Source organism: Diplotaxodon limnothrissa, linkage group LG18 (genome assembly GCF_057381915.1).
Source record: "Diplotaxodon limnothrissa isolate DT_005_m linkage group LG18, D_limnothrissa_male_GT1.1, whole genome shotgun sequence".
Taxonomy (NCBI): Eukaryota; Metazoa; Chordata; class Actinopteri; order Cichliformes; family Cichlidae; genus Diplotaxodon; species Diplotaxodon limnothrissa.
Genome location: NC_140613.1, coordinates 23,215,189 through 23,230,960, shown reverse-complemented (window position 1 = coordinate 23,230,960; position 15,772 = coordinate 23,215,189). Strand labels below are relative to the sequence as shown.

The 15,772-nt window shown below is 42.6% G+C and overlaps 1 protein-coding gene across 5 annotated transcripts in view; it reads left to right on the top strand.

Moving 5' to 3' along the window:
- The window catches only part of LOC146613619 (SPRY domain-containing SOCS box protein 4-like), an 87,451-nt gene that overhangs the window by 46,447 nt on the left and 25,232 nt on the right, over positions 1-15,772 (top strand). For all 5 annotated transcript variants that reach the window (XM_085378151.1, XM_085378152.1, XM_085378153.1 and 2 more), the window contains one exon: positions 2,078-3,036. In XM_085378151.1, coding sequence (XP_085234277.1) covers positions 2,304-3,036 — 733 coding nt within the window. In that variant the 5' untranslated portion in view covers positions 2,078-2,303. The remainder of the gene's footprint in view (positions 1-2,077; positions 3,037-15,772) is intronic.

Here is a 15,772-nt window from a genome sequence, read left to right as displayed (position 1 = left end):
AAACGCTGAGAGAGCGTACGAATTTGTTTTCCTTGGCTGAGGTTTGGCGGTGATGACTGTTGAAATCTTCCATGCAGCGTCCACCCTTGACCCACCTGCCAGCAGTGATGACACACACTGAGGCAGCTGTCTGTGCTCTGTCCGTGTGTGTGTGTGTGTGTGTGTGTGTCCCCGAGCGCTGAGTCGTTTCATGCTGAGGAGTGAACTGAGTAGTGGCATACATTGGCTGGTGTGGCTGGTAGGTGCCATGACCTTCACGGAGAGGGGAAAAAGAAAGAGAGCAAGAGAGAGAACTGGAAAATGCACGTGGTCAAAATGAGACGCTTGTATTCGTGCTGTGGAATATCTTTATTCCACAGCACGGACCAGCAAGGACCAGCTTTAGGGCTCGGGTGTGAGGACTTTGGGGGAAAATGACGACGACATTTGAACTGATCCTGTGTGGAGTTAAAAGGTTTGAATTAGGGTTGGGGTGAGGCATTTCAGCTGTGATGGCTGAGGGTAAGCCCTGTCCACAGACTATGAGTTTTTCACCATTGTTTTTAGTTATACCTTACTTTTTTTGCTATTGTTAACCTTTATTTTGCCATTCAGTCCCCAATCTTAATCTACAGTACAAAAAAAAAAACAGAGTTTGAGAAGCTTTTGTAAAAATGTACTTTATTGCAATATTTTTTAACTCAATGTTATTTTTTTTTCGGCTTAAGTAACTAGTTTGAATAAAAAAATGAGACAATAGACCCTATTTAGAAATTTTGATACAGTAGCAGAGCAGCTTCTCATGTAAACTGTAAATAGCAGTTTGTATTGTCAATAGCAGAACGAGGTTAGATCTTCGGTAGCTGCCTTTTGTGCTTTCGCATTTTTTTGTAACACAGTGCAGTGTTGACAGGTAAATAAGGTGTGAATCACTCATATTGAAGTGTGAGACACTCTTACCAGAAGAAGCGTTAGTAAATTTAACACACACACACACAGACAGTCACTTTGTGGCTTATTCAGGATGAGGTAAATACAAGCAGCAGACATGCAGGGAGCTGTGTGATTCACTTCCCTGTTTGCATGAAGTGTGGCTGTTTTCCTGTGAACAGGAAGCTGAAGCTGTCGTTCCAGGAAGAGATCATTACGTTGGTTGAAGTGCACCGAACCTGCCTGTGTGCGTGTGACAACGAGAAATCGTGTCTTTGTAGCAGCTTCGCAGCCTGAAATAAGGGTTTCAATTTGTTTACTGCAACAACTTTAAAAAATAATTACTAAAATAAACAAGTTAATATTTTGTCTATTTAGATGTCCAAGTTCCAATTTATTTAGATGTGCGTAAATCAAATAGAAATATCACAGGAATGTTATAATGAGGTGACCAGAGTGAGAGAAATTAATGCTTTGGATTCCCAAAGTGGAAGTGAAATAACAAGAAACTAACTAAAAACTAAACTAAAACTTAAAGCGTCTACAGTGGAAACTGATTTTTACCAATGAAAACGAAAACTGTTTCCTAAAAATGAAAGTATTAACTGTGGTTACAGCTCGCTCTTGTTTTACGTGTCACACACACGAGCGTCAAAGACAGAACTAGAGCCATGTTTCATCATATTTTACCAAACGCCTCGGCATGCAGACTAGCTGAAGTTTTCAACTCCGTCACACAGAGGATTGGAGATAAATTATTACCTTGTGCGTTCCGTTTGCCTGCTGTTGATATTTTTGCAAACTCAGGCAATACCCATTAAATTTGCATTAACAAAATGAGAGTGTGGTAGGTTCAGATCTGGGCTATGTTGCACAACTGGGCAATGTTTGCAAAGTAACATACCTGTGCTGGCACAGGCGCATGACTTTCTTGGTAGGATGCATGATGAGTCAGAGGAAATACATGGGTATTTGTGCCAGTAATTGTCCTGTTCATTGTGTATTTCTCTGAAATCAAAGCCACACAAAATCTGTGAAACAATAAGTTTTGACACCCGTTGCCATCACTGTGCTTCTCTTTCAGCTCCTCTACATTTTCTTTCTTTTTTTGATATCTGCTATCTCTGTTTTTATTTACGTGTTTTTCCTCTTGTGCTTCTCTCAACAGGAGTGACAGCGACTCTGTGTTTCTGAAGAAATCTGTGGCATGAAACCAGATCACACAGGTCTCTCGTACACCTTCATCTCCCTTTACCACTCTCCAGTTAGAAACACACTCCTCAGCTTCACTGCATTGATGAGGTAACGTCAGGCTCCGTGCAAGAACCCACCTGCAGCGGCGACTCCTTCCCCTCTTCCTTCCTCTTCCTTCTGTCAGTCATTGCACCGCAGCCATGGGCCAAAAGATCTCTGGCAGCATTAAATCAGTAGATGGTCGCGGGGAAAGCGGTGGCTCCCCATCCTACCGACCCCTGACTCATCGTCGGCAGCACCCTGAGCTAAGGGGCCCGGATTTCTTCAAACCTCCCAGGCTGGATCTCCTACTGGACATGCCGTGCGCTGGACTGGAGACTCAACTCCGTCACGCGTGGAACGCCGATGACCGGTCGCTTAACATCTTCATCAAAGAGGACGACAAGTTAACTTTTCATCGCCACCCTGTCGCTCAGAGCACGGACTGCATCCGGGGGCGGGTTGGATACACGAGGGGACTCCATGTATGGAAGATCAACTGGCCTGTCCGGCAGCGAGGCACCCACGCTGTGGTCGGAGTAGCAACCTCCGAAGCTCCTTTACATTCTGTTGGCTACACAGCGTTAGTGGGGTCAGACTGCGAGTCCTGGGGCTGGGATCTGGGACGTAATAGGCTCTACCACGACAGTAAGAACAGGGCGCACAGCTCACTGCCCTCTTACCCTTGTTTCCTGGAGCCGGAGGAGTCGTTCACCCTTCCGGACTCTCTGCTAGTGATACTGGACATGGACGAAGGGACCTTAAGTTTTATGGTGGATGGACAGTATCTAGGAGTGGCATTTAGAGGACTGAAAGGAAAGAAACTGTATCCCATCGTCAGTGCCGTGTGGGGACATTGTGAGATATCCATGAAGTACATCAACGGCCTGGATCGTAAGTAACCGCTTTTTGGTGACTATTTACACATTATGAACATAATCCAGCAGTAATAGTAGTAGTGGAGACTACTCAGAGTTCATATTCACATTCCTTAGATCAGCGGTCCCCAACCTTTTTTGCGCCATGGACCGGTTTATGCCCGACAATATTTTCACGGACCGGCCTTTAAGGTGTCGCGGATAAATGCAACAAAATAAAACTAGTACCGGTACTGAAAAAAGAAGATTTATTCATAACACACGTGAAAAGACCCAGGAAAACTGAGTTAACGATCAAAACGATAACAAAATAACGCTCAACTCTCGCGGCCCGGTACCAAACGACTCACGGACCGGTACCGGTCCGAGGCCCAGGGGTTGGGGACCACTGCCTTAGATGACCTACCTACAAAAAATGCCTGATATTAAAAAAAAAAGGAAACCACTGAACTAAACTAATGTGGCGGTGTCGTAATACCTTCATGGTGTTGTAAGAATTTCAGTTTGTTGTGTCACTCTTCTGAGATTGCAAATCTGACACACTTTCTTTGGCAGCAAACAGGGTGAAAATTAGTTTGAGTACCACTGGAAGGAGTCCACGTGTTCTGCAACATTCATTATTCAGTACTCAGTACTGAAAGCATTAGTGTCTCAGCGGTTTGAGTGTGCAATTTCTAGTGTTTTTTTTCTTCTTCTTTTTAAATTGAAGTGCTTTCGTTAGCGATGCTTGAAGCCGGAGAGGAGTCTTGCGTTATTTCAGAAAGACAGAGAAGGTGTTTTTTAACAAAGCAGTCAGATGTTAGTGATGGATGCGTTGGGTTGATTTTGTTATATTTTTCAGTGATTTGGCTTTTTTCTGGCTGTAGAAGTGTATCATGAGCTAACGGTGTTTCAAATTGCTGTGGCAGAGCAGACATGTGGCGCACACATGAAGTAAAAGAGTAGTTTAAAATACTCTTTTGCAGGTTTTTTGGTTTTGATTGGGTAAACAGATTGCTTGTGATTGTTTTCTTTGATCTCTGAACTCTCTCCCACTGTCTGCATGTGCACGCCAAAAGAGAAGAGACAGGCTCCCCCGTCACAGTCTAAACAGTAACGCTTTGAACGTCTCGTTAAAAGCTCACTTAGACTCACATCACGGACACTTACACGTATGAACACACACCTGCCAGGAAGGGAAAGGGTGTGTTGTGACAACAGGCTTATAATCTCCCTCCCTTTTAGTTCGCTGAGCCCTGTGGGTCTTATTTGATTTCACAACAGGGTGTGCTTTTGTGTGTAACCCCAACAGCAATCTCAAGGCTCAAAGGAAAACCCGTCGCTCTCTGTAGTTTGTTACATCTCATTTCTCTTTGCCCAATCATCTCAAATTTCTGTTTGAATTTTTTTTCTCTCTCAAAACTTCTCTGCTCTCCAGGGACGCCATGACACCAAGAGCCCATTTTCTTCTCTAAAAAAAAAATAACAGGTGTAATTCCAGCTTTAAATTGGGGGTTTTTTTGCCTTAAAATTGCAGCTGGCCAACTGGAATATGAATCAGAAAAAAACCCTCTTGCCTGAACTGTATTTATTTTCTATCCTTCAGTTTAACTCCTGTTATATGTGTGCATTTAAATCTTTTAATCTCCAACCTGTCACTATTAAACATTGTTTGACTGCTTAAAAGCACCGTACCTCAGTCATTTTTCATTTATGTAGAATATTGACTCCGTTTTAAAGCACTCGCTTCTACAATCTTACAGCCTTCATGCTGTGAAATGAGGTTTGGCTGTGTGTAAAGCTTAGTGCAGGGAGGAGGGTAGAGGCCCATCGTCGCAAGCCGGCTGAGATGTGTGTATGAGAGATAGACACTGACACGGCATGAAATTAAAAAAATACATATTTTTGGTCAGAGTACAAAACAGAATGAAGAAGACTCAAAAATCAGGGGATCTTGGGAAGACACTGGTTGTAGTGAGCAAGAAATATCTAACTAACTGTAACCAGTCACAGCTTTTATTAGAATACGGTCTTTATTATACAGCCATGCATTCAGAATTTCCCAAACAAAGTAAATGAAATCTCATGTGAATGTGTGCGCAAACACACGGAAACAAAAGCGTGTTTGAGAGAGGCCTAAGGTAGGGGAAGTCCGCTCGGACTACCAAATCCGTAACAATTCATTCGGTTTCTGATTCCATTCATTTGTTGCTGAGACGTCGTTTTGGGTTATTAGCGCTCCAGGCGTCGCTCTGAATTCCAAACAAAGACAGCAGTGAGTGATATTTCAAGGGTTTAGTGAAAAGGTGAAGTAAATAGCCTAAAGCAGGGTCTCTTTGACGCAGGGCAGGCTGTGATTACAGTCTGTGCGGCAGCTTCTTTCAGTATCAGTTTTGGATTGAATCGGCTCGTCTGCCCTGCAGATGACTCGAGTAGAGAGAATGAAGTCATAATTGCTGTCTGCCTGTGAGTAAAGGAGTGTCTGTGTGCACAGCAAACCATGATTGTGTGGTCAGCCGAAGAACAGACGTTGTTTCACCTTTTTGTTTTCTTTTTTTCACGGTAATCGCTCGGTAGTGACTGTATCTAATGAGCCGACCTATGAGAAGTCACCGTTGGGTTGTTTGTAAATTATTGTTGGAGGAAGAAACAACGCGATTGCCGGGTATTAAAAAGAGATTTGTTGGTGCGCCGTCTTCACATCACCCTGTTTGCTTTCTCATCACTCCGGCTCGGGCCCCTGTTGCTCTGTGATCGTCATTTTGCTCCACCTGAGATCATTACTCCCATTCCTGCAGTGACACACCGGAGAGCGATGAAGCCAGCAGCACTTCAGGCTCATGGCAGTTTTTGTAAGATTGCACAAAGTGACCAGAAATGGATATGAACTTAAGTCTGCATTGTCCTGCACATGTGAGCCCTCTTCCTTCAGAGGCTTCCTCCATAAACATGTGAACTGATCTGTTTGCCAGTTAGAGTATATTTAACTTAATAGATGCTATGTTGCATAAACTACATATGCAGCTAATTTCTTTGCAACCTTAAAGGACTCTCCTTCTTCTCCTTGGTTCTTTTTCTTCCGCTCATAGTTTTCTCTTGTCCTGTGTCTATAATTGTGCCAATTAGTGGCACTTTGATTAGCTAAAATGGGACCTTTAGCCCTGATATGTGCCATTTTCTCTCCTGTCTTTGTACTCCAGTGCATATTATGCAGAATGCCGCTGCAAAATCTGGCAGTTTAACAGCTAATTTACAAACCACCCAGAGTATAATTCCTTTTTTTCTCTGAATAATTAAATGCAGTTTCTGGGCACATATTGCTGTTATCAGCTTATAAATGCAATTTCAGGGGATGGTTTTCACTACAGTTACTTGTCCAGAATTTCTTTCCTGCCGGTGAAGCCAATGTCTGCGTGGTTTTCTCACGTGGCTGAATAGTTCCCCCGTCCAACAGCTGTCATATGATTTATCCATACAGACAATTAAGCCGACCAGTCATTGTTGCATCATGGGCTGGGAGGGAAGCAAAGGGGAAAACAGTTGAAAAGGTTGGGGGGGAAAAAGCAGATAAGGTGGGAGAGAGAGTGACAGAATGGAAGAAAACCCAAGAGAGACGGTTACAGCTGAGAGAATTGGTAAAAGCAGGATAACATCTGCAAGTCGCAGCGAGCATACTGAAGTTTTATCAGGAGAAGGGTGGAAGCAGAGCACAAAGGCAGCGAGAGAGAAGGGTTTGCACAGTAAGGGATGTGTGACAGGCGCACAGCTGATCAGCTCTCTGAGCTGAAAAAGCTGGTGTTGTTGGTATTGCAATACAAACCACAAAAGGCCACAAAAAACACATTAAAAATGATGAAAAATGAATCTTAAAATATTTAAATGCTGAATTTTTCTTTTTGCAGCACTTCACAGACACAGGCACTACCACAGGGTTTTCTCTGCCATTAATTTATACTTCACAGTCAAAATCACAACTGCCGGCTTATTCAGGATTATTCACATTCCAGCAGATCTGTCGACGTGAAGTGACCCGGTTTCTTTTTCCTGTAAGCCAGCTGAGAGCTGACACCCTGACCTCCCTCCCTCTCTCCTACTGTTTAGTCTGCATCACATGAGCTTACACACTCCAGGTCAGACCTAAACCAGCTGCAGCCACCTACTCACTAGAACTTCACACAGCGGTCTTAGTTGTGTCTGGGTTGTTTACATGAAGATCATGGCACCCTAAGATCCCCAGAAAGCGCACTGTCTGTCAGTAGGAATGCTTTAAATGATGTCTGGTTTTTTCAGGTTCATAAATGATCAGGAATTCACTCTTTAGTAGAAAGTATTTAACCTTTCCAGAGCTTTTATAGTAATGATTGCAGTTTTTGTTCAAGTGCTGGTTTATCAGATCAAAACAAAGTCGGCACAAACTCCGTTGCCCTCCTTTGTGATATTAAGCCATGCACATTTGGATTTCTTAGATCTGCTGCGGTTTTGAGGCGTTCTCGTCTCAGATTTCTGCAGGCGCTAAAATACGGTGAGGGTTTTTTAAAATTGTGTGTTGGTAAAAGGACGGAAATTTTATTTTTGAAAACAGAAAAGCAACTCGTCCTCAAGGAAGTGACTACTTTCTATTGAAGTAGTTTTAAAGATCACTGTGAATTCAAGCATTGTGGCATGTGGGAAATTTAAAGGTGGGTGTCATAAAACCACACCATATAAAATTAAACCCAGCATTTTTAATTTGGGTACTTTAGCGCTCGTTAATTTCCTTATTATTTGGCTTTTGCATGTCAATTTCACTCCAGGATGGATGAACGGGATGCCAGTATCTGAACCATTAGCTTTCATGTTAGGAGCAGTGACTCAGCTTCCTGAGCTGGTGCGTGGAGTTTCGCACCAACTGCTGGCTGTGATATGTGGGTCACTGGGTTGGTGATTTAGCTTAACTTGGCTGCCAGCCTTAGGCTTGCATCCTGCTCTTTATGGTTCCCTGATATGTCTCCCTGTGCTTTTTACTGTCACATTTGCATGCATCACTGGTTTGTTTTTCTCTGTCTTGTTCGTTCGTTTCCCCCGAAGTGTTTGCTCCTTTGCACATTTAGCTATAAGCAGCTTCTTTGAAGCCCACACATATCACCTCAGTTGTACGGAAGGCCCAACAGCGCCTCTACTACCTGAGGAGACTGCGGAGCGCACACATTCCCAGATCTCTGATGTTGAACTTCTACAACTGTGCCATCAGCAGCGTTCTGACGTATGGATTTCTAGTGTGGTTCCCCAGCTGCACCAAGGCCGATCAGCAAGCACTCCAGCGGGTGGTGAAAGAAGCTGGCAGAATTATTGGAACAAGTCTGCCAGAGATCAGTAATATCTTCCCCACTCGCTGTCTGAGGAGGGTGCACAGTATCCTGCGGGACCAACATCACCCTGCGCGCCACCTTTTCCATCTGCTGCCCTCAGGGAGAAGGTACAGGTCTATACAGGCCAGAACATCCAGACTGGCCAACAGCCTGTATCCACAGGCTGTGAGGCTCCTGAACTCTCTGCCCCCCTCTCACGGACAATAACCATATCCAACTTCTTAATAGCAATGAACTGGTCTGCATTGGTGCATCATATCTTTATTCTCTTCCCCCTCCTGCCCCCCCCCCCCCCCCCCCCCCTCTTTCTTAAATAGATAACTATCATATCTGATATCATATCTCACAGTACAATAATATTGAATGGGTTGCATTGTTGTATTTTGTCATGTTTCTCAGGTCTTTGTCTGAATTTCTACGAACATTATTGCTAAGGATTGTCTTATTGCATTGGAGTCACACTGGGTTAAATATGTACACTTGGGTTTTAGGGGGTATTTATTATTTTCTTCTTCTTTTTTGGGTTGTATGGAAGCCCCAAACGCAATTTCATTGTTCTTGACAATGACAATAAATAAATAAATACTAAAATAAATACTAAATACTAAAGTGGGGAGGGGGGGGAAAGAAGAAAAGTTATACTTTGTGCTTTTCTTTAAACAACCCGACACTGATTTTGAATTTCTTCCAAATATTTTGATCATCCATAATTGAGAGAGCACTTTGTTTTTGCACCTGCTCTGCTAAATGTGCAATTTTTTTTCGTGGCTAATTTGTAGTGCCTACGCAGTAGCTTAATAGCTTGTGCAAATTGTCTCAGAAGAAGCTACGTCAACAACTGTTCTGCCTAAATTAAATGTCCTCGGTGGCCGAATGCCTCTGATATGTTCTGGGACTCTGCCTTTCTTGATATATAATATTAAGAACACCTCTGATTGGTCGCTCTGACACTGCAAAACAAGATTAAATGACACAGAAAAAGCTCAAATGGAGGTTTGAAAGTGCCTCATGTTTCTTTTTCCATCCTCTGCTTTGAGATCTAAACACCCTCGGCTGCAGCGGGGAACGGTGGTGTCATCTCAGTGTGCTCACAATCAAATATTTAACAGCAGAGATGAGCAGTGAAGAAGAGAAGAAAGAGGCATAGAAAACATAAAAAAATAAAACGGAGATAGACAAAGTAAAGAATTGGAGAGGAGCGGAGGGGAAACCAGCGACATGCGAGAGATAAAAGGCAAACAGAGAACATGAACTAAACGGAGCCTAAAAAGTGAGGATGGTGATTTTATTATGCTCTCTAGTGTCAAAGCTTTAAGAAAAAAGAGGAACTAAAAAGCAACAATAGTGAGGAAGGAGAAAAAGAGAACAGAATAGAGAGAACTGAACAGATAAATATAGCTAAAAACAAGTGCATGGAAAGTGCGATGGAGGCAGCTCTGAAATGTGGGAATAATCACAGATTGGCAGCTAGAATGAGGACTGACAGAGACAGGCTGATAAAAGGCAAAGAAGGGAAGGAGCGCTATTAGAGATGAAGAAGACGGGAGGTGTGCAGAGCGAACGAGGGCCAAATTGAAAGTCATGTCGAGCCACTGGTGTCGGTTCTGGTCACATAAACTGATAGATGATGTGGGAATCATGGAGCAGCGCTGAAACCGGGTGCTAATGAAGAGCTCCAGGGCAAACGTCGGTCTGATTAGTAAAAGGACAAGTGCTGGAATATGAATCAGTGTTTTCGACATACTCAAACACAATCTAATGCATATAACGAGATTTTAGATTTTTAATCTTAATCCATGTGAATATTTAAAATATTTAGTTAAAATAATCAGTGTACAGCTGTTTATCAGTGTACTTAGCTTATCTCAAGAGCTGTTCCTGGGCCTAAAAATGCAATAATCTATGATCTCACAGCAATAATCACTGGCTGGCTTTTATGCAGCTTCATTCAAAGAGCTTTAGAGAGAAACTGGGGTAACCTTTTCCAGGCTTAAGCTTGTCGACTTAAAATAGCTAATGACCTTACCGTGGCTAACAGCTCAACTGCTGTCGAGTGGTGCCTTTGCCCGAGTCGATTATACAACTTTAATTGAGAATCCCAAGTCCAGCATCAGTGTTTCAGTTACAGCGATGACCTGGTTCAGCTTCTAAACTTCTCAAAATAAGTGGACTATTTAAGCAGATCAGCTGCACTGCAAATTAATTGCCTACTTGTAAAACCAGATTAACTCGAGTTGTTTTTTTTTAGATGGTTTCAGACTCGTATGACTGCGTGTCTGCTGAACTGTGCTGCGTGTCTGCAGCAAGTATGTGTCTCCTGACTGTTTTCTGTTCCCACTTTCTTTCTTCGGTTGCTTTTTTTCCTCCTTTCTGTTTATTTCTTTTCTCTTTCATTGATTCCATCACATTAATGGGCTCATATCGATCTACACCCCCAAGACCAGAGCCGTGCACACCTGCTCTTACTAATGTAAGAGCTGCTTGACATTAATTTTGTGTAACTTAGTGCCGGAGAAAAAGGTCAATAACGGGCAAAGAGGTATTTTAAATTCAACACAGGATGAAGTGTTACATGTGTACTTTTCACCTTGTCCACAACATTGGTGGCATTTTGCAACTTTAAAAGCACAATTATAGCTTTCCTATAGCTAACTAATGGCAAACACAGTCTGAAGTAGTCTACAGCGAGGAGAAAAAAAGTCTCAAATGCTGAATGCTTCCCTGTGAATCTGTGAATAGTGACATAGCCAAGGGAGCCGGCGCATTAACATTTCCCCACTGTACCACCAGTATGCGTGTTAAAAGTTCTGCTATCAGTTGTGTTGGTTTTTGTGTAAAACAGAAATGGCCCTCATGCTGAGAGAAGATGAGAGACAGACTGAATTACTGCAGAAAGAAATCATTGTGATTTCACACCTGATTATCTCCCCATTTATCCTGCCTCTCTGTCAGGACTGATCCATTTCCCCGTCTGTCCCGTCCTGAGCTTTTGTGTGTGTTTCGTAAGGCTTTTTTTCCCCGGCATGGGATACAGAACGCTGCAGGCTTCATTAAGTGATGGCATTTTGTCATTCACACAGGGGGTCACTTTTAACTTAACGGTTCTTACATCTTCATCCAGACATACCCGAAACAATGATGGAGAGAGCCACGGTGTGCATGGTCACTAAAAGCAGGTGTGCACGGCCCACACGAACAACCCCAGAGAGACAGCTTTGTTATTTTGTACATGTTCAGACTTGGTGAAGCTACATGACGGCCTTTCGAGTTCTTATAAGAAGGCGACCCGGGCGCTCATTCGGACATGGAGCCAACATACAGTAAGATGCCATCCTTTAATGGAAAGGGGATAGAACTGTAGAAAGACACAAGTCCTCGTCAATTAACTTTTAAAAGTCTTTTAAGCCAGGGAAAGGGCTTTAGGTGAATCAGTTTTGCTTTGCAGCCTCTTATGCAGCGCAGCACCAGCCACCAGACAAATTTATGCAAGCATGAGAAGCTTAGAAGCCAAAATTAGTTTTGAAAGCTCAGCAGTTGCCTTTTACAAACCCATAAATCCCATGTTTAACGCTGCCACAGACAAAACTATGACTGTGAGCCACACTTTTCCCAGACACTGGAGCCTTGTTTGGGTGACATAGAAGAAGAATATTACCTTAGACTGTTGCCTTTACTTGTAGGTAAATGCACAAAACTATTTGGGTGCGTGTGTAATCTTTCCACTTTAATAGAAAATAAATAAATAAAATAAACCAGAGGAATGATTTTGATAGTGTTCAGGCTCTGATGACTCAGAACAGCATTGTTTTCATTTATTAAATCTGCCACCAACACACACAAACGCACACACAGTGAGGCCCACAGGTCCGATGTTATTAACAGGGCGATCCAATCACTCCCCGGCTTTGTAACGAAGGAGAGCAGTAATGAATGAGAGCAAGATAATCCTCCACAATCTTCGTCTCCTTCATTCTTTGTTCAGGAAGCTGTAGGCACAGCTGCTAATCAACACTTCAATTTGGCCTCCTGACATTACCAATTTACTGACAGGCTGGATTCCTTTTGTGCGCTCTCAGGGATTCAGTTCTATTTAAATGTCTCTCGGCCCTCTCTTGGTGTCTTTTCGGCATTTTCCTCCCCGATGAATGAAACTCCCTCAGCTTATTCAACTGTTTATCAGTTCATTTCCTCGACTTATTTTTTGCGGCACTGCAGAACAACTGCTGTTGCGCTCCAAGCTATTAGCCGAGTTAAAGGTACCTGAAGGCACTGATAGTCCGAACGCCGCCATCTCTCTTGTTGATCTGGATGTTTCTGCTCTGCGGTTTCCCTTGTGACATACGAAGAGGAGCTAAAGTCTGTCCATGGACTACGTCCACCTGTTCCTGTTAAAAGCAAGCTGCACTGTTTAGATGACAAAACTTCAGATGTGTCCTGTTTGCACATCTTGTCAGAGCGATGTCATGACTTTGGTCAAGGGGTTTGCATTAGTGTTCAGGAATCCTGGCCTTTAAAACAGCAGAGACGTGATGTAATGGATTAATTTTTATGCCCTTGGAATACCTCCTCTTAATGTTTCTAATCATGGAAAGTTGGCAGCTCTCACTTGGTCTTTAAGCAATTTCCTCATTCACACTCCTGCAGTTTGCCACGTTCACACATGTGCAATCCTCTTTTGTTTGCCACCTAGCAGCTTCACTGGAGCTGTTATGGGTGGAGTGCAGTCCTTAAAGTTGCCTCACTCTCATTTTTCTTTGACTAGCTTGTGACATTACTCATGTTTTCATAATTTCCCTGTCAGGGATTCAGCGTGCATCCACTTAAAAAGCCAGGTCACTCATGGAAACGTAAATAAGCACTTACAGAAAACAGATGTACCGTGGCAATCTGGTCTCCCTAACACTGTTTATAAAAACAGCAGGTCCATAATCAGATTTCCCTCCTGCCCACCACCTGATTCGGAAAGAATTACACACCTATTTTAACTGTTACATTAAATTGAGATACTCCCAGGTCGCATTGGAAGTTCGTTTTTCTCATGTACAAGCTCGTTAGGGAACAAGCTCATTAGAAACCTTGTTATGCCAGGGTTAAACGGCCACAAAACTGAGGCTGGGGAAATTAGTTTTCTCAATTCCTCTCCACGATTTCATAAAGCTAGTTTTGTGTATACAGGACACGTATGAAATCAAGTTACTGCAGAAAACTGACTGTAACATGAGGCCATATTACTGAACTCTAAACTGTTAATTTACCATTGTGATTCGATTTGTCGTTTTCAGAGGTGAATCATCTTATCTTATCTTGCATAAACTCATAAGCATCACAACTATCCTAGCTCTAGCTAGCCAATAGGCTGTCCTAACCTTTACTTTTCTACCAGTTATCATTAGCTGTTCGAGCCAAACAACGGCACTTTTATTGTATTTACTCAACCAACCAACCATAGTGTTTGCCTCTTAATTTAGAGACTTATGGGAGACCCTAAGTGTATGTTGCAGCTACACAAAATATTATGCTTATCAACTAAGACCTGCTTTAAAGAGGCCAACCATTTTTTTTTTTTTTTGCACCACTATAAAGTGCAGGTAGCCATTGCAGTATTCCCCTGAACAACATGTGTCGCCACTCAGGCAACAGCGTGTAGTGTGACTGATCCATAACATGCTTACTTACATAGAGTACTCTAACAACTCTCATGCTGCTGTTTTGCTTTCATAAAGATGATAAAACATTAAAGCTCGTGCCAGGTTTTTATTTTCCACTCATTATGAGTTAATGTGTTAAATCACCAGCATCTCTTAGAGCAGCACTGATGTTGTAAGTCAAAAGAAACCCAGCTGCAATAATGCACTTCAGTACTTTTGCTTGCGTCAGTTAGGTGTATCAGCACACGTATTTAAAAGCATGTGTATGACTCAGTGCGCAGCTGGTCTGCATTCTTCATTTGTTTTGTGCTTTTTCTGAGCTCACTGAGCTTTCAAACATTGTACACACAAGACTACCATTTGCTAATGTCTACAATTAGTGTCGATTTCACAATGAAATCCAACAACTGTTGTGCTCGATGGTAACCTTGGAGACCAGCAGCGCATGCCTGTCGTGTATAAACTTCGCAGTGGCAGAAATGACTGTTCTCTTTCAAAATAAATACACAACAAAACAAATATACACAGTTGATACGAAGCATCGAGCAGCTCTCGACTAACGCAGGTCACCGGTTGATTAGATGCTTTCACACTCGTAAAATTTACATCATGTTTTCTTTAAGTTGTTTTTTTAAAGTTTTGTTCAGTTTTTTTAATAAAAGTTGAATGACTGTAATATAATGATGCACTTGCTCAGCTTGATTTCACTGTGCATTGAGTCAATACAAGGTAATTCTTTCAGAGTGTTTTTGCTGATGCCCTGTCTGCCCTCCAGCCGAGCGCCACAGCGGATGTGTTCTTTCATTTCGTGGCATCAGAGATCTCGGGTGATAACATTTTTGCCTGCCCGCCCAAACATATTTTTTCTACTGTAACTCCAGCGAAACACCATAGAAAGTGCGGCATTTGTGGCCGTGTAACCTGTCGTGTTTTAAGTGCTTTGCTTGGGAACGCTGTTGAAATCTGCTGCCAAGCATGCAAAAATTGATGGACACAGAAAAACCTACGGAGTTGTTTTCCCACATGATTCAGACACAGAAAATGTTTCTTTTAAGTGAAGAGCCATATGGGAAAAGTGTATTTGAAACATGTTCATGCCGATATTTCACTGATGAATTGTACCATAGTCTCAAGTTTTTCTACCTGCATATATTACTTGTATGTTAAAATTGAATTACACCAGTTTATTCAGCTCTATCTCTGTTGCTGTTTTCTTTTCATGCGATTTAAAACATTTAAATCTTTATACTGGGACAACGTCTATATTTAATACCATAGATGCTCACCCCTCTGAAAAAAATAGCTGTGGAGCTTCAATTCACATCTATTTCCCATCTTTTTTTTTTCTTTCTGACAACCAGTAGATCTCTTGACACTCGCTGCTTTCACTCTTCACTCTCTACTCCTTCTCTTCCTCTGCTGCCCTCTATGTAACTCTCTCCTAATACAGCCCGTGTTTCATCTGTTACTCTTATTTCTTTAGTTATCCATCACTTTCTCTGTGTATCTAATTCACATTGCCCCGTGGTCCCCTCACCCTCAGCTGGGCTCTGTGCCCGGGCGGTTACTGTAGCTCTGCTGGCCGATCCTGCTGTGATCTGGTCCAAGCCCACACTGCTTGCCTGTCCTCCGTCATACGCTTTGACTGCAGAAGTTTCATTTGAGGAACAAAATGTTCAGTTGAGGCTGTCAGAGATGTGTAATCCTACTTTAATTAGTGTTGTGTAGAAATAGTTACTTAGTATTTCAGATGCTTGACTAACAATATACCATCAGG